Genomic DNA, 17,360 nt, shown 5'->3' on the forward strand with positions numbered 1-17,360 from the left:
CGTCAGTGTGACAAAAAAATCAAACTTCCACTCGATAGATTTTTTTCATTTTCTCGCAAAAAGAAGATATTAATTAACAAAAGTGATCCGTTAAGAAACGAGTAGGGGTCACCTACCATTTAAGAGAGCAAATTGCAAGCGAAGCTAGCGGAACGGCAACCCAACTTATATGTTCTTAGAAATTTTACTCAGCGCGCGCGCTCAAAGTATGACGTGCCATGGCGTTGCGACATGAATTACGTGCGCAGTAGGGATGCGCACAAACAATTAGCGCCAACGTCCTTAACTGTAGAAGGCTCTTTAAAGTGTGCATTTGACAATAAGCTCTAAACAGTGCATCGGTCTTAAATTAAGATCTGTACTGTTTTCCTTTCCAAAAGCTATACATTGTTTTACAGTTGTTTTCTCTAGTTAAATAAATTCTATGACAATTAACTTTGATTAAAATTCCTGCGGTTTATAGTAGCTCAGAATGATGGAGTCAGATTTGTCTTTGATTAGCCTGCGAATACAGCCGCCCTGTCATTCGCGTCCCGCAACGAAGTTCGCTCTTCGTTGCGGGACGCGAATGAGAGGCACCTGTATTCGCAGGTTAGTCTTTGATCCGTTTTTCTTTAGTAGTTCTTTCAAAAAGGTTTGCTTTTCTAGACTGACAAGTGAATGCTGCATGTCGTGGGATATCTAGTCAAATGTAATCTATCTAACTACAAAGGGCATTTTGACCTAAAAAAAAAACGTGTCGATAAGGTTCAAAGCCAGCTTAAATTTATGAAAAAAAAATCAAAAAGAAACCATCTGACGGAATAAGTACTTTGGACAATTACAATCTCTTTGCTATTTTTTTTTTTCAGTCAATAAAAGCACAAGAATTAACCTTAAAAAAGTAAAGAAGAATTCGCCGTCAACCAAGTTAATAAAAAAGTTGTATTTACGTGCGAAATGTTTTCTTTTCTTGTTTCACAGTAAAACAGCTCGCAGAGTTAAAGGGACATGGTCAGCGTTCACGTTTTGAAAAAAGTCCACCTTAACCCGAAATCAAAATGCGCGTAGAGAACCTTCAGAAATCTGCTTCAATCTTCTCAGTGTTTTTTTTTCTTCTAAATTTTTTCATTTAGTGAAACACTGCAAAGATTGAAGCAGATTTCTGATGGCTCGTTTTGAAAAAAGTCCACAGTGGTCTCTTTTTAAAGCGTGAAAACTAGTGTCCAGGTCAGCGCGGTAAGAACGCTGACCATGTCCCTTTAATGCGTAAACAAAAGGCTCGCCGCTTATGTGTCAGCCATCCTAATCCATATTCATATGGATGACATTGATATTTCAACAGTTGAAAAAACCTTTCGTATAAAATTCAATGAAAACATGGAGACGTTTCGTATTGTCGAGTCTTTCCTCTCAAGTTTTCTGTTGTGTTCGTCGATGAAGCCAGATGCGGAAAGCATAAACAACGGCCTCAAGCATGGAATGAAGTAGTATTACGCTAGCCCAAACAAAGGTGAGCATTGCCTTTCGAAAATTGTGTTCTAAAATCTATCGGTATAAAACTCTTCACAAAGTGAGTTAAACGTGGCGTGCGCTTTAAGTTCGATTTGAGTGTCGCTTCAGCTTGAAACTCTAATAAAGCCATGGTCTTTACATCGTTTCATTAAACCTATAAATTTTTTAGAAAGCGCGAAGACTTTTGCCGGAGTATAAAAAAGTTATGTTTGAATGGCATCATTTGCAAGCGCGCTGCATTAAGATTCTAATCTTCGTTATAAAATGATTTTCCGATAAAAGCCGGATAAGTGTTAGGTGTCCACGCTGGAGACGCCAAGCCAGGAACAAATATACTAAGAACCACCGCAATGATAAAACCGGACGCCATCCACAGAAGGTGACGCACATTTCTCGCGGCAAAAGCACGAACTTAAAGCTAGTCTGCCTGGCAAGCGTAAAAGAGGAGGGGGAGGGAGAGAAAAACGCATAGAGGAGAAGGAAGGGAACCAGTTCCCTCGATCTTCCTTCAAAAAAAGCAAACTTTTATTTACGCACAATTGATTTGTAATAGACTGAAAACATGTTTGTTTGTTCGACGACTACGAAGCACATTAGTTTAGGAATCATACAATAATCGAAGTATCCAGAATAGTACGTTATCCTCTCTGCTAACCATTAGCATTAAGTATTGGGGTGTAACCCCTGACGAGCAAAGCTCGAGAGGGTATGCCGAAAGAGCTAAGAGCAGCAGGGGGAGCGGTGGGTGGGCGCATCATCTATCCCTCTTATTAATTTACTTACTACCTTTACTGATTTACGTGCATAACATAAAGCCTTACATAAAGACTTACTATCTTTGGCCAACGTTCGTAACAACTGACAATTCTAATTAATTCCATTTTATTATATAATGCTAATGACGTCACTGGGGATGCTAATGAGCTATGAATATTTACTAGATCTTTGCTTTACTTACAATATTACAATAAACACAAAGTTTGACTTGCGTGCAAATATGATCAAAGCTAAGCAAATGTCCACTCATTGGGACTGTTGCCTTGACGTAGCTGAGTGGCTTGTGCGTCCCAATGACTCCAAGAGCTATGCCGGCGGGGGTGTTTACACCCCTTGTAGGGCCTCCCAAGCCGGAAAGGTCAAGGAGTAGGGTCCAGACTAAAGTCAGTCCCCTGGCCCTCCAGGTATGGGGGTTGGGCTTGAGGTTAACAACCTCATCCCGTAAAAAACTCCTTGTTACGGAAACAGCAACGAAGATAACCAACAACCTGCACACAGACCTTCCAAGGTCTCCAAACCGTATGACTGCCAGTGATGAAAGCCAGAAGGAAACTACTGGCATGAAGTTGGAAGTGCTGAGTGCAAAAACCAAGGCCAGGCTTGGTTTTTGGAACGTACGTACTATGTACGAAACCGGAAAACTTGCTCAGGTCACAGCAGAAATGAGAAGGTGTAGATTACATGTGTTGGGTGTTAGTGAAAGTAGATGGACGGGGACAGGGAGAATGAAGACAGTGTCGGGTGAAACGGTCCTGTACTCTGGGCGAGACGATAGACAACATCGTGAGGGTGTGGCGATTATCCTGAAGAAAGGAGCAGAAAGATCGCTCATGGAATGGAAGCCTATTGATAGTCGCATCATAAAAGCCAGGCTGAAAGGGAGACACAACAACATAACCCTGATTCAATGTTACGCTCCGACCAATGATAGTGAAGACGATCTGAAGGACAATTTCTATCTTAGGCTCCAGGCAGAAATCGAGCAAGTACCAATGCAAGATCTTATCATCATCATGGGAGACCTGAATGCCAAAGTTGGTGCTGATAACTCAGGCAGTGATAGGGTGATGGGAAGGCATGGATGTGGCACCATCAATGAAAATGGAGAAAGGCTTGTCGAGTTTGGCACAACAAATGACCTGGTGATAGGAGGCACCCTTTTCCCGCACCGGGAAATCCATAAAATCACGTGGTGTTCCCCAAATGACAGGGATAGAAATCAAATTGATCATCTGCTGATCAATGGAAAATGGCGGAGATCTCTTCGGGATGTCAAGGTGAGGAGAGGGGCTGACGTTGGTAGCGACCACCATCTTGTGACAGCCTGCCTCAAACTGAAGTTAAAGAGTGCAGGGCGCCCAGCCAAAGGGCGCAGCCGTTTCGATGTGGGACGATTGAAACAACCGAATGTAAGAAAATCCTTTATCTTAGAGGTGCGAAACAGGTTCGAGGCTCTTGTGGAAATGGACGAAAAGGAAGATAATATTGATGATGGGGTGAACAGGAACTGGAAGAACATTGTGACTGCTTACAGCGAAAGCAGCAAGGCATGTTTGGGCTACAGGCAGCGAAAGTCAAAGGAATGGATGTCATCTGACACTTGGAAAGCAATAGAAAACAGACGGAGATTGAAAAGGAAAGTTATGGATTCAAAATCCCAACGGCTCAAAGGAAGGCATCAAGAGATGTACCAGGCAGCGAATAAGGAAGTTAAGGGTCGAGCAAGAGCGGATAAACGGAGGTACATGGAGAACCTTGCATCCCAGGCAGAGGAAGCAGCCGCACGCAACGAACAAGGAACAGTGTATAAGATAACCAAGATCATCAGAGGCAAATGCCATACAACCAACATACTTGTAAAGGACAAGAACGGCACATTGTTGACATCAGAGCGAGAGCAAGAAATGCGCTGGATGGAGCACTTTAACGAGGTTTTGAACAGGCCACCACCAACTGTGGTACCAAATATCCAGGAAGCGACAATCGACCTTGATGTTAACACTGATGTTCCAACTAGGAGGGAAGTCATCCAAGCCATAAATTCCTTGAAAAGCGGAAAAGCTCCTGGCAATGACAACTTAAATGCTGAACTGTTCAAAGCAGACCCTGAGCTTGCAGCAACCATCCTAACCCCCTTATTTACAAAGATCTGGGAACAGGAAGAAACACTATCGGATTGGAGTACAGGAGTAATAATTAAGATACCAAAGAAAGGGTCTCTAAGTGACTGCAACAACTGGCGTGGAGTTACCCTGTTGTCTGTGCCAAGTAAAATCTTCTGCAAAGTCATTATCCAGCGTATCACCAAAGCTGTTGATGATGTCCTGCGAAATGAACAAGCTGGATTTCGCAAGGGGCGCAGATGTGCGGATCAAATTTTTACCCTAAGGAATATACTTGAGCAATGTTCTGAATGGAACAGGCAGCTGTATGTGAATTTCATCGATTATGAGAAAGCGTTTGACAGCATTCACAGGGACAGTCTTTGGCAAATATTGAGAGCGTATGGCATTCCTCAACGCATTGTTAATATCATCAAATGCTTCTATTCGAACTTCACATGCTGTGTTGGTCAGGGGGATTTGAGCTTCGAAATCAAAACCGGTGTACGCCAGGGATGTGTCATGTCATCCGTGCTATTCAACATTGCTATCGACTGGGTCCTTCGTCGCACTATGGAAGATCAGCGTAGAGGCATACGATGGACCCCTTTCTTTACACTCGAGGACCTTGACTTTGCGGACGATATAGCCTTGTTGTCACACACTCGTCAGCACATTCAAGAAAAGACCGACCGGCTCAGCATGTTCAGCCCCCAGGTTGGCCTGAAGATAAGCTTGAAGAAGACCGAAGCTATGTGTGTGAATGTCTCCTCCCCGTCAAAGATCAGGGTAGCAGGACAGGATATTTCTTACACCGACAAGTTCACATACCTTGGAAGTATGCTTTGCCAGGACGGCGGTACTGGTGTGGACATACAAAGCAGGCTAAGCAAAGCAAGGGGCGCCTTTATGAGCTTACGACCAGTGTGGAGATCGGCAAGTTATAGCACAAAGACAAAGCTTAGGATCTACCAGAGCTGTGTGTTGTCAACCCTTCTTTACGGCTGCGAATGCTGGCGAATGACTGAACATGACCTGTCGAAACTAGCGTCCTTCCACACAACTAGCCTCAGGAAGATCCTGAGAATTTTCTGGCCACAGAAAATCTCCAACGACCAGCTCCTGAAGCAAACCAAGCAGGAGGATATTCGCACGATTGTTACCAGGAGAAGATGGAGATGGATTGGACATGTGCTTCGAAAGGATAACAACAACATAGCTAAGACTGCAATGCGCTGGACACCTGAAGGCAAACGCAGAAGAGGGCGCCCAAAACCAACATGGCGCAGAACGGTAGAAACAGAGTTAAGGGAGCTCAATTACAGCTGGAGCACCATTGAAAAACTGGCTAGAGATAGGCAGGGTTGGAGAAACTTCGTTGCTGCCCTATGTGCCACACAGGCATGATGGGCAGTAAGTAAGTAAGCAAATGTAATATTTTGCAACATATTTGCTACACGTGGAAATCAAACTTCCCGTGTAGCAAATTTAACTATTTACCTTACCTTTACTGCAACAGAAAAGCTGTCGCAAATGTACAATTTATCTTTACATTTGCTACCGGTATGAAAACATTGAGTAAATGCGGTATTTACCATCTTTGCCTTGTGTGAAAATATAATGCAATCATGATAGTTTGTATCTGAGCAAATATGAGCAGTGTCGTTCAAATATGGTATTTACTTCATATTTGCTACGATTTTGCTATGGAGGTAAATCCGTTTTTTCGTGCAGTGTTCATAATTCCATAATTTCACAAGTTTGTCTTGTCATACGAAAATGTTGATTGAGACGCTTGAATTACTCGGGCAAATATCTCAGAAGAGTCCGCTCAAAATAATCATGACTAAAATTCTTCACATAAAGCAGCTTACAGCACTTAAGACAACCACTTCATCATTGTCTTCGATGATATCGCCCAGTAAACGGAAATCATCGAAAAGCTCAAAACCTAAGAAAAGTGACCCATGCAGACGCGCCATTTTGAACTTGGCAGGAATTGCGCCCGAAGGGGGAATGGAACAAGATCGGTTGAGTCACGTGGAAAGTTCCATTCTGCACGCGAAAATTTCGGAGATTGAAACCAAAATTCTCGGTTTAATGCAACGCGTCCTTGATTGACATATGTCCTATCAACCGGACGACATAAAAATTGTTGAAGTCAAACTAAAACACAGCAAGAGTAGTGAGGAGTTCCTATTGTTAATTTCTGGGGCAAGGGGCATTGTTCTCTCGAAAGGAACGAGCCATTCATGTGAGACCTTGCCAGAGCTGCTACCCGATCCCCTTAGGCAGCCAATAACGTTATTCCACATGTTATCGCAAAGTATTAGAAAGATCACATTTTAGCATATCCTCCACTACCACTTGATTTAAATAACCGTCCTCACGATAGTACGCAGTACGCCAGTACGCTGTATCATTGCGGCCAGAGAAAAATCAGGTAAGATTAGTTTAAGTCCCAAAGTTAGTTTTCAAATTTTTTTTGTTTGCACGGCCTTATGGACACCATATCATGGTCACTTTGAAGTAAAGTAATGTTATCGTACGATGAATTGAAAAGAGGTTTTACCAATAAAACAGAAACTCGAAATTTAAATTTAGTCGGCGTTTACCAGTCGTATAAGGAGAAAAACTTTCCCGCAAAAACTAAACTTGAGCTCGCTCGTCAATTGCGCGATGTTTGCCGCCGAGTACCGAAACATTTAGAATGAAACAATGGAGTCGGAGATTTTCGAGCTAAACTTTTCTAAATTTTTATTTTAAAAATGTAGAGAATAAAACTCCAAAAAAACGAGTAAAAAATGTCAGAAGAGTTTCTTGATAAATTGTTGAAGACCAAAAACGTATCAACACAAGCCGGTCAACACAATTAATTTGCACTACGAACGTGGCAAGGGTCTGGCAAGCATGACTTCAAAAGAGCGATCAATATTACCTGATTTCTAGCTGAATTTAGGTACAGTAAATACCTTATCGTACCTTTTTGGTACGCTTCGGCGGCATATCAGGCTCGTTTAGTCTCGCCATGGGTATTTGGCTCGACTGCGTCTCGCCAAAATACGAGCCATGGCTCGACCAAACCCGCCTGATATGCCACCGAAGCGTACCAAAAAGGTACGATAATGCGAATCGTGGAACTGCTGCGAAAACCGATATACGCAATTTTTATTTTAAAAGGTATTTATTAGGTGTCGTTGTTTTCAATTAAATCAGCTTTCATTGTTTGCAGTTTTTCTCTAGATCGTTAATAGTGTAACAGACATTTTTTCTAACATCACCTTACCTTACCTTTACTTAAACACGGTTGTCTTTTTTAAAGCTCCGAAAAGCTTGTGGGGCCGTATTTTCCCGATCGAATAAGAAATTGGCAGTAGTGATTTTTTTTCAAAGTTGCTATTAATTGACATGCACGCTGGTTGTTATTTTCTTCAGGAGGTCTCTAATCTGGGAATCACAATTACTGTTATAACCGTGTAATTTGTTTGCTCAACAGTTAAAAGAATGTCATTAAAGATGTGAATATTGTTCATCGTTGTGTAAGATAGGAATGAACGTTTATTCGTTTGTCTCACGATGGAATTAGAATCGTTTTGAGATGTTGATCGCGACGTTTCGACTGCAATACTGCTAGTCTTCATCAGGCGATCAGGCGATGAGGTCGATTGTTTACGCGTCGCTATTTATGCACGTTGGATTGCTGTGATTGGTGCATTTCGATCCTCATGTCCGGTAAAATAATCAAACATGTCTCGCGTTGCCAGAATCTTATAATGATGACACTGACATATAAATAGAAGAGAAGAGAAAGAAAACATTCATCTATTTCTATTTTATAACCTATATAATATGAACATTTATGATCAATATGTTAATTCTTGACCGATGAAAAATTTCTCGACTGACTGCCCGCTGTCAAGCATTCATCAACGATTCTTTCAAAGCTGGGTTTTCATCTCGCTCGCTCATTTAAGAAACCGAGAGATTCGCCGTAGCTGTCTTATTTAATTCTATCCTTCGCTGTCGCTATTTCAACAGAAGTCTTGTCGTTCCTCGCTTCACTGCAAACATTTAAAGGCCTAAAGACTAGAAATGGTGCTCTAGTTTTGTTAAAAACTACTTTGCCAGTGTACTGAAGCTATAAACAAGTGATATTATTGTGATGCCATCCCCTGTGGAACTTTAGATCTCAACTTGAAAAAATTAGCCTGGCTTTTTCAAGTTCTGCCCTTGTGACTTGGAAAAACAACTGAAAACCAATAACGGCTCCCCTCTTCCTTCAACGACAATTTACTTTCTTTCTTTATCTTTTTGATGTTCTAGGCGCATTTCGTGTACAAGCGAGAGTACTTCGCCAATTTTAGTAAATGAAAAGCAGAAAAATCCCGTGAAATTGCTCTTAAATCGTCGTGTCGCTTGTCCGAATTAAACCGAACAGGACCTCATGAGTTTTAAGATGCATGTTTCCTGGTGCAAACAAATTAAATGAGAGGACGATACCAAGCACGACGTACGAGTCAGAAACCGCGCAGCTGGACAATCGGACTAATCGTCGTTGTTAAGGAGATGAAAGTGTTTTCCCATTTCCCCTGCTTAAAAAAGCAGAAGTCGCATGCAATTTTAATACAATCGAAAAATACAACCGAAACGCCATCAACAAACAAAAGACAGGCCGGTCTTTCAGCATATTCCAAACGCTCAATTGCTTTGAATCAGCGTCGACATTTTTGTTCGGAAAGTTTTTGCGATTGCCGTATTGGCAATGTTTTATTTTTTTCTAAAATTGTGATAACAAATTTAACGTTTCAAAATTACACTTGCAAGAAATATATAACGGAACTTGATGCAGAACGTTTTAATTAAAATAAAATGTCATTGAACTAATGGTCTACCAACCGGTCTAAACGCTGTAAAAAATATAGATTTGATTTTCATTTAATGAGGCCGTGTTAGGGTAGGTATACATGTCTATCGTCTCAATTTCAAAGCTTGTCATGTCGCAACTAAGAATGATCCGTATGTCGCTGTCAGAATTTCGTCATTTCGTTTAACAAAACGGACGAACGCGAGTAACAGAGCAGAAGTTTCTCAGATATTTTGATTTCTCAACCAATAAAAAGAGACACGAGTAACCAAGGTACACAGAGCAGGAGTTTCTCTGGTATTTTAAATAGGCAGTTTATTTTTTTTTAATGTCTCGACCAATTAAAAACGAGCAGAAGTTTTTTTAAAACGGTGTTTTAAAGAAGTAGCAATTTGAAAGCGAACACTTCTCGACTGCAGTCAAATTCGTACGAATCGAGACACGAGAATCACCTCAGTCAGTATTCAGCTAACATCCAAGGTGGGTACTAAGTACAAAGAGCAGGTCGGAGTTTCTCGTATATTTTGAAAAATGTTGGCGGTTAGACTTCTTATCATCTTACCATTTGGTGAACGTATCGTCGAATTTGATCAGTTTGGAATTGACGAAAGCCTGGGTGAAAGACAAAATTTGTTTTACTCCGAAAGCGATCGTAGTCATCATATCATTTCTTTCATTGTTTCTTTTTGTTGGTTTGAGGCTTACCGAAGCGGGGTTTTTATCCTTTTTTTTTTCTAAATAACGGTTTGACCCGTTTAAGTTTTAGTTAAAGAGCGTTCATGAAAAAGTACATGTATAGCAGATCTTACCTGCTAAAGATCACAAAGTCAGTTCCATGCCAATATTTTATTTTCATTAATATTTCTCAATGTCGGTCTGGCCATTAAGTGTAATTTAGTAACATAAAAGTTTTTTCTGTTCCAGTTTTCAGAAATCATCATCCAGTTTGGACGTTACAATGAAAGTCTTGTTTGTTTTCGTCCTGGTTGTGTTGCCATCAATAGTTCCTGCTTTTGACGGTAAGTGATCAGTAAAGTTTCCATTGATACTTCGTCAGCAGGCGCGTAGGAGGGGGGTTCGAGGGGTTCGAACGAACCCCCTTTGGAGGTCAATAATGGAGGACTGAAAACACAAACTGATGATTTTCAGCTTTTAGCAAATAGTGGGTGATGGAAAGCAAACTTTGAGTGTTGCAGCTTTTAAATTACCGTGCAAAAAAAAATGCTAAAAATAACGGGAAAGTATGAAATTGTTAGGAGAATAGGCTCTCCTCTCAAGTATGATATGCCTGTCGATCTGGACGAAATTGTCAATCTATTTCAAGGCCTCTACCCGAGGATGATGCAGTTGTCAAGTTTGCTTTACGAATATTCCTGTAGCGAATTAGTAAGTAAGTGGCCTCAATACATCCTAGTGACCTTAGCCTACTCTGGGACCCAAAATCGCCCAAAGTCGCTCTAAGTATAGATATTTTCTGTAACAATGCTTTATGGTGAACCATGATGATTCCCATGTACATGTATACCACAACTGTACTTAGTTCGGTCAACTAAAATTGCCTAAAAGGTCATCTAAAATTGCCTAAGTCGCTCAAAATCGCCCAAAGTCGCCTAAAGTCGCCCAAAATCGCCTTAAATCGCCCGTAATTTTGGACAAAATAAGCTAAAATCGCCTAAAGTCGCTTTAAGTCGCCCAAAGTTTCGGCGACTTTGGGTCCCAGAGTAGGCCTTGACCTAGTATTATATGCAGTCAAAATAATCTCATCGTTGAAAAATATTTCCTTAACAGGCGTTCGGGATTTGATAAATGGGGTATCAATAGACGAAAGGCAGGGAATACAATTTCGGGGGACCCAGGTGATACGTGTATTTAGTGCATATTGACGCTGCTTTTAGTACATTGACGGTGGAGCCGGGAGGTGGGGGGCTTAAGCTTTTACCCTGAGATGCCTTTGCAGCATACGTCAAGCTTTTGTAAAACGTTTAGTATACTAAGCCAGTATGTATGTATGAATGTATCAATTCAACAAAACGCCGGTAATATTGTTGTTATGACTAAAAATACCTGTTATTTTTAAAACACTCCATCGAGTTTGAAATATTGACGTGCACAATGCTCAGGGCCTCTAGATTTCATAATATTATGGGGGGGCATGTCCCGAGACCCCCTAGAGGCTCGCGCCTTCGGCGCTCGTATTTAATAACCCCATAATAAATATTCCTGTCAATACGAACACCCTTCCAAAAACCTCAGCTACGCGCCTGGTCAGTACTTTACTTTACGTCCGACAACGCACCTTACTGATTCAGATAAGCTTAATTTCGAAGTGTGGAATTTCTTTCGTTCGCAACTACGATGATTACTACCCGTTTCTGTTTCCCTGACCCACTTCCTTAAATGAGGGTCTGGCCCGGCGTGCGGGAATCTCAGTTAAATAAGTTACATTTTCGGCAAATTCTCGTCAATCAGTTGATATTGCAGCCCATTTCTCAGTTATCACTAAATTTTGCAGATGTTAGAATTTACCTATCGCGTCATTTCTCAGCTGACAGCTAAAATTTTGATCGATTCTCAGCTATTAGTTCAACTCATTCAGACCCTCTTATGTATTCATCATCCATTTAACAATTATCCTGGGAAAACGCCTGATACTTAGCCGACAACATGCGTAACAACGAGCGTATTTTACAGACGCGGTGGAGCGTTTTAGAACGGGGGGGGGGGGGGGGGTAAGACTGTCCCAAAAATACTCGGCCGCGGTTTTCATATTTGAAGCAACTTTTTCCGTTCTAGGAAATTTTGTTTACTGCGCAGTTTCTGGACAATTCCGAGTATTCCCCGATTGTTGTCCGAGGGCCATACGAACGTTTCCGATCGTTTTTCGAACTTTTCCGAAGATAAAAGAAGTTTTCCGAAGACTTCCAAGGAAGTTTCGAGGATGTTTGAACTCACTCACGGGACGGAATATCTTGACAAACCATTTTACGCTGCGCTCGCTATATTTTCGGCACCAAAACGTGGGGGGCTATAGTCCCCCCTGCCTCCCTCCCTTGTTCCGCCGCCAATGAGTACTACTGATGAAGGCAGCACTGCCGAAACGTTTAGTTTTTTTTATCCAAGTTTCAGAGAGTTATATTTTGACAGTTTTCATGTAACTTAGCCGACAAGGCCGTAGAAACCAGGCAAACATCAAAGAAGCAAACAAAGATGCCAAGATTTTGTTGGAATGTCCACGACCGTGCACATCTTTTGTTTTGCGCTCATTCACTATGCATAAATTACATAATCGCAATGTTTCTATTGGTTAGTTACATGAACACACGTAACCAACTATTGCATTTTGTCGGGTTTTGTGTAGGGTCAACCCCAAAATACCAAACAAAAACATATAACAAAGAACTTTGCTTCATAACAATTTCCCTCTATGAACTATAGTGCAGCTTCACCTTTGGCTTGCTTTGCATGATTTTTTCTCTACTTTTGCTGTATAGGAAATTTTTTTGGTAATTGCCCAACCCCCACCCCTCAAAAAAATTTGTCCATTCCTACGTTAACTTTCACATTATGAAATTTATTTGCAGTTGGCGATGACGTCATAGCGCGCTGGACAAACAACAAGTATTATCGTGGCATGGTTGCAGATTTCCCATCCCCCGGTGAGATAAAAATCTTGTTCGACGATGGAGACCAGATTATCCACAGCATCCACGACGTTTCAGCGGTTATTTATGATATAGCCCCTGAAGAAGTTTATGTTGGACTGCATGTGATGGCCACGTGGAAAGGAGGTGTTAAGTTCTACATTGGTTTTGTTACTGAGGAGAGAGCTGACGGGAAATTTAAGGTGGTGTTTGATGACAATGATGAGGATTATTACAACGCTGACGATCTTCGCGAGTTTCCTGATCACAAGAGTCCACATGAAGGTAAGTTGCATTATCAGAAAATAGCGGTCCGAAATATCCGTCTTGAGTCAGAAAAAAAACGTTTGTGTCAAGAAAATGTTAAAAGTTGATCTTTGTTTTTCTTCGGAGGTTAAAATTGATATTAAACATCGACGTGTCGGCAGGTTTTACCACAGGGGAAGGGCTTAGGCTCACGTTATGACCTTCCGCAAAACAACCTGTTTTCGTTGGCCTCTAGATCTAATTAAAATGTCTCTGCAATAAGAGTTAAGCTGATGAGATTAACAAAATTCTGTTAAAGTAAAATATACAAATAAAATTACCAAGAAGTTCCCCATGTCCTTTGCCTGTACCGATAAGCTTCGTAGTGTCTCTGATACCTTGGAGTAGATTCGACTTTACCTTATTAACCCTATTAGAAGCCGGTAATTCCCTTGATTTCTTTTCCGGCAAGTTGAGAGTGCACATAAAATTGAATTTCCCTTTCCTTTTCTGTAAAACAGTTGGCGCACGCGTATTTGCGCGTTGGACCAATGGTCTTTACTACCGAGCCTTCGTTGTCTCGGCAACCGCCTCGAGCGTATCTATCCTCTATGATGACAGCGACACCATTACACACCAAAAATCTGACAGCACCGCTGTTATTTTGGACGTGCTCCCATCCAGGATTGACGTGGCAACCCAACCGCGTGTCATTGCATTTTGGCCGGAGAGAGTTAGGTACTACCCTGGAGTCATTGAGTACATAATTAATGACTTCCGGTCATCCCCAAACACCTTGTTCCATGTGCAGTTTGATGACGGAGACAAACGTGACCAGGAGTTTTATCAAATGAGGACTTTGCCAGCTTAAACCTCACGTTGGAAACAGGTAAGATGGTGTAAAAAGTCACAGGGGGGAGGGGGTACTCAGGATTTTAAAGGACGGGGATGATAGAAGGATTTTTTTGGGTTATTAATTTCGATTCCAGGATTTTTTGGGTAGAAAAATTTGGCAAGTATTGTCTTGGGTAGCTTGATTTAAGTAGGAGTTTTTTCGTTATTAAAAACAATCTAAAGATTCGTGGACCGTTGTAGTGCCTTGCCTGTAGCTAGGGGTAGAAAGAAAACTGGGATTTGCCTATTTTCCCATTGGGAAAATAGGATTTAGTTCCCTGGGACTGCTAATCACAAACAAAAAATGGTAATGGCACTTGGATTTGGGCAAGAGAATACGAAGGCTTGTAAATAGGGTTTGGGGAAAATCTGGGATTTACCCCCCTCTCCTACCCATCCCTTTTCGGGACCCTCTATTTTCAGAGAGAAAATTCAACATGAAAAATAACACTATATATTTGTTCAATGGATTGTCGAGTTAAGACAAATTTTAGCTGAATTATTGAACCAAAGTCGTGTTTTCACTCTCGTTTACCCATTTCTTGTCAAATAAGCGGGCAGACTCGATTACTGTTAGGTTTAAAGGTCTTTAAAAGGTCATACTGCGTGTGTGTGTTACTGCTTGGTGACATCTAAGATTAAAGCTTTGATTTACTGAAACTCCAAGTCAGCTAATTCATTACTCCTCAACTTTGGCTCATTAAATCGGGTCTTTTTTCAATTTGATGGATTTTACATTCACTTTGTGGTCTATTATCGCTTGAAATGAGCTACAGAGCTGCGTTAGGACAGAAATAACTTATTCTTGTGCACAATCTACCTTGATTTGATAAAAGGTGGCTATCGGGCTGTTAAGGAATGTATGGGGTTTCATTTTTTGTTTTTTGTTTTTTTGTTTGAGGATACGGAGAATTGTTCGGCTTTCTTCCAATGAAATGTCGCCCTGTCTAATGTAGTGAATGCAATCTTACTTTTTTTTCTCCCTCCCTGTCTCCCCCCCCCCCCCTAGTCTCCCTCCCCCTAGAATTACTTGTGGTTAGTCTAGCCCAGTCTCTAACTCCAACCCCTCTCTTTCATTTGAATTCTAGTTGCGCGCGCTAACTAGTTGAACAGTTGTGATCTATAGCTTTCCATTCTGCTGTCTAAAGGAAGTTTGCCGGAGGACATCATTAAGTCCCGTGAAGGTGAAAGTCTTACGATTTGCAAGTTGTGCGTCGGCTGTTATCGTACCTCAAACCGAGCTTTAGGCGGTTAAACACAGATAACCGGTCGGCTCGTTTTGCCAGGTACAGATAATGTTGAGCTTGCTTTAGACAGCAAAGGTCTTTACCCACATCAATTAGGACTCGGAACTAGACTATATGGGCTGATTTGAAGGCGGTCATAACGATATTTGGCTTGAACTTTACCGTGGCTAAAGACTTAGTTTTTTACTGTTGAAGTTTGGGAAGCGGGCGTTACGCGTTCGACCACATTCAAATACATCCGGGACATTGTCGGTTATTTCTAAAAGAAACATGTCGGATTGGATAGCCAAGGAATCGCTTCAAGCGCTGATGTGAGTACATAGTTTTCTTTTTCCCTCAATTTTAGGCGTTCTCCGCCTAGCTAACACTCATAGTTCATAGTTCTCTGTGATTCGCTAGTGGGAGGCGATGCGATCGTGTGCATTTCCGGCCGCGACAATGGAGTTGACAATTGAGATAACACATGCCCGCTTCCTCAGATATTTCGCCTGATTTGCTTAAAGTTGAATCGAATGTCGATGTAGAATGCTTTAGTTCAGTTTATTTGAGACGTGCATGCTTTAAGAACGCTACAGTTCAGCTCTCCGCCGAGTGTTTTCTTATGTCTATCTTGGTATTAATTTTGACTCACATTTCAAGTTGTAAACACTCTTAATTAAATTGATAGAATTCTTGATTTAAACAAAATGCCGTATATGCAGTCTTTTTGGTTAAAAAACACATAAACTAGAGTACCTTACGTTAAACTTGAGCTAAAATTAGCCCTCATTCAGCGTTCGTTACAGAAATAGGGCTTCAGAACTACGGTGTCATGTCAAATTTCGGGGGACACCTTTTATCAAATCAAGTTAGATATATATATTAGAATTTTTCTTTTACTGAGTTGTCCTCGTCGTTGACTCAGTTTTCATCCGATTGATGGAGGGCTAGTTGAAAATTACACATGTGAACAGATTTTCCGTAATTCTGGACACTAACAGCAAATAATGCATTATAGCCAAGAAAAGTGTTCGGAAAATAGACAGTTTTGTTCTCTCCTTCCGAACTCAGTAACAACAGTTTCGAAGTCTTAAAGGTCAAATGAAAAGAAATTTCAAAATGCCATTTTAACCAACCAAGCGCTAAAACTATCCATTATTGAGTAAAATTAAGAAAAATTTTTGCTTTCCGAGCCTTAAAGCGTGAATTACAGCAAAAAATACGAAGATTTCCGAAGGCTTCACGAAAACTTTTTGAATGACTGCGCACTGAAATGGAAGGAATGGAATGAGTTTGTGACGTCATAATTGGTGTTTTTGAAGACGACCGCAGACCAATTCCGCAGACCGCACCGACGCCAACGTCAACGACAACGTCTGGTGCAAAATGAATTTATATTTTACTTGAGAATCTCGCAGCTTTCCGGACGCATTCTGCTTATTTATCGCTTTAAGAACTAGCTCCCGCTGAATATTCAAAGAAAGCGTTCGTTCAACCCCAAGTGGAAAAACCAAAAATTAGCCGTCGTGGCTGACGTTGTCCAAAATACGCAGAATTTCGTCATTACACGTTGTTGTTCGGCAGAGAACGGCTTTGAAGTATGCCAAAATTCAAAACGCACGTGCATAGTTAACGCGCGTGCAGATAATTCTGCTCATTGACGTTAAATGTTAATGAGAAAGAACAATAGAGATTCCTGATTTGTTTTCATACCAGCGTGCATTCTACCTATGTCTCACATGACATGCAAAACGACAGCAAACAAAACTTTAAGCTACTTTTGTGCTTTAGCTATATTCCATTTAAAAAAAATGAGCCTCTCTAAACAACAACCAACAATCAACCCACTAAAAAACAGCCGAACAGAACGAAATATATAACTGCTTGAAATGTCGCTAAACACATTTACTTAGATTTGAAGGTGCCGTCTGCGGAATCGGTCTGCGGTCGTCTTCAAAAACACCAATTATGACGTCACAAGTTTTTATTTCCGACAATTTTCCGACAATTTTTCCGAGCACTCTACGATTATGACAGCCTAAAAAAAACATTTTTCAACTTGCAATATCTCTGCGATGTAATGACCGATTGCTTTGAAACTTTGGGATATGTTTAT

At 41.1% G+C, this 17,360-nt stretch overlaps 1 protein-coding gene across 1 annotated transcript in view; it reads left to right on the plus strand.

Annotated features, from left to right (window-relative positions):
- The window catches only part of LOC144645496 (uncharacterized), a 30,363-nt gene that overhangs the window by 11,226 nt on the left and 1,777 nt on the right, over positions 1–17,360 (plus strand). The window contains exons 2-4 of the mRNA XM_078505088.1: positions 10,162–10,256; positions 12,819–13,163; positions 13,646–14,013. Of these exons, the coding sequence (XP_078361214.1) occupies positions 10,196–10,256; positions 12,819–13,163; positions 13,646–13,995 (756 nt within the window). The 5' untranslated portion in view covers positions 10,162–10,195 and the 3' untranslated portion in view covers positions 13,996–14,013. The remainder of the gene's footprint in view (positions 1–10,161; positions 10,257–12,818; positions 13,164–13,645; positions 14,014–17,360) is intronic.

Source organism: Oculina patagonica, chromosome 3, assembly GCF_052425735.1.
Source record: "Oculina patagonica isolate OP01 chromosome 3, crgOcupat, whole genome shotgun sequence".
Classification (NCBI taxonomy): domain Eukaryota; kingdom Metazoa; phylum Cnidaria; class Anthozoa; order Scleractinia; family Oculinidae; genus Oculina; species Oculina patagonica.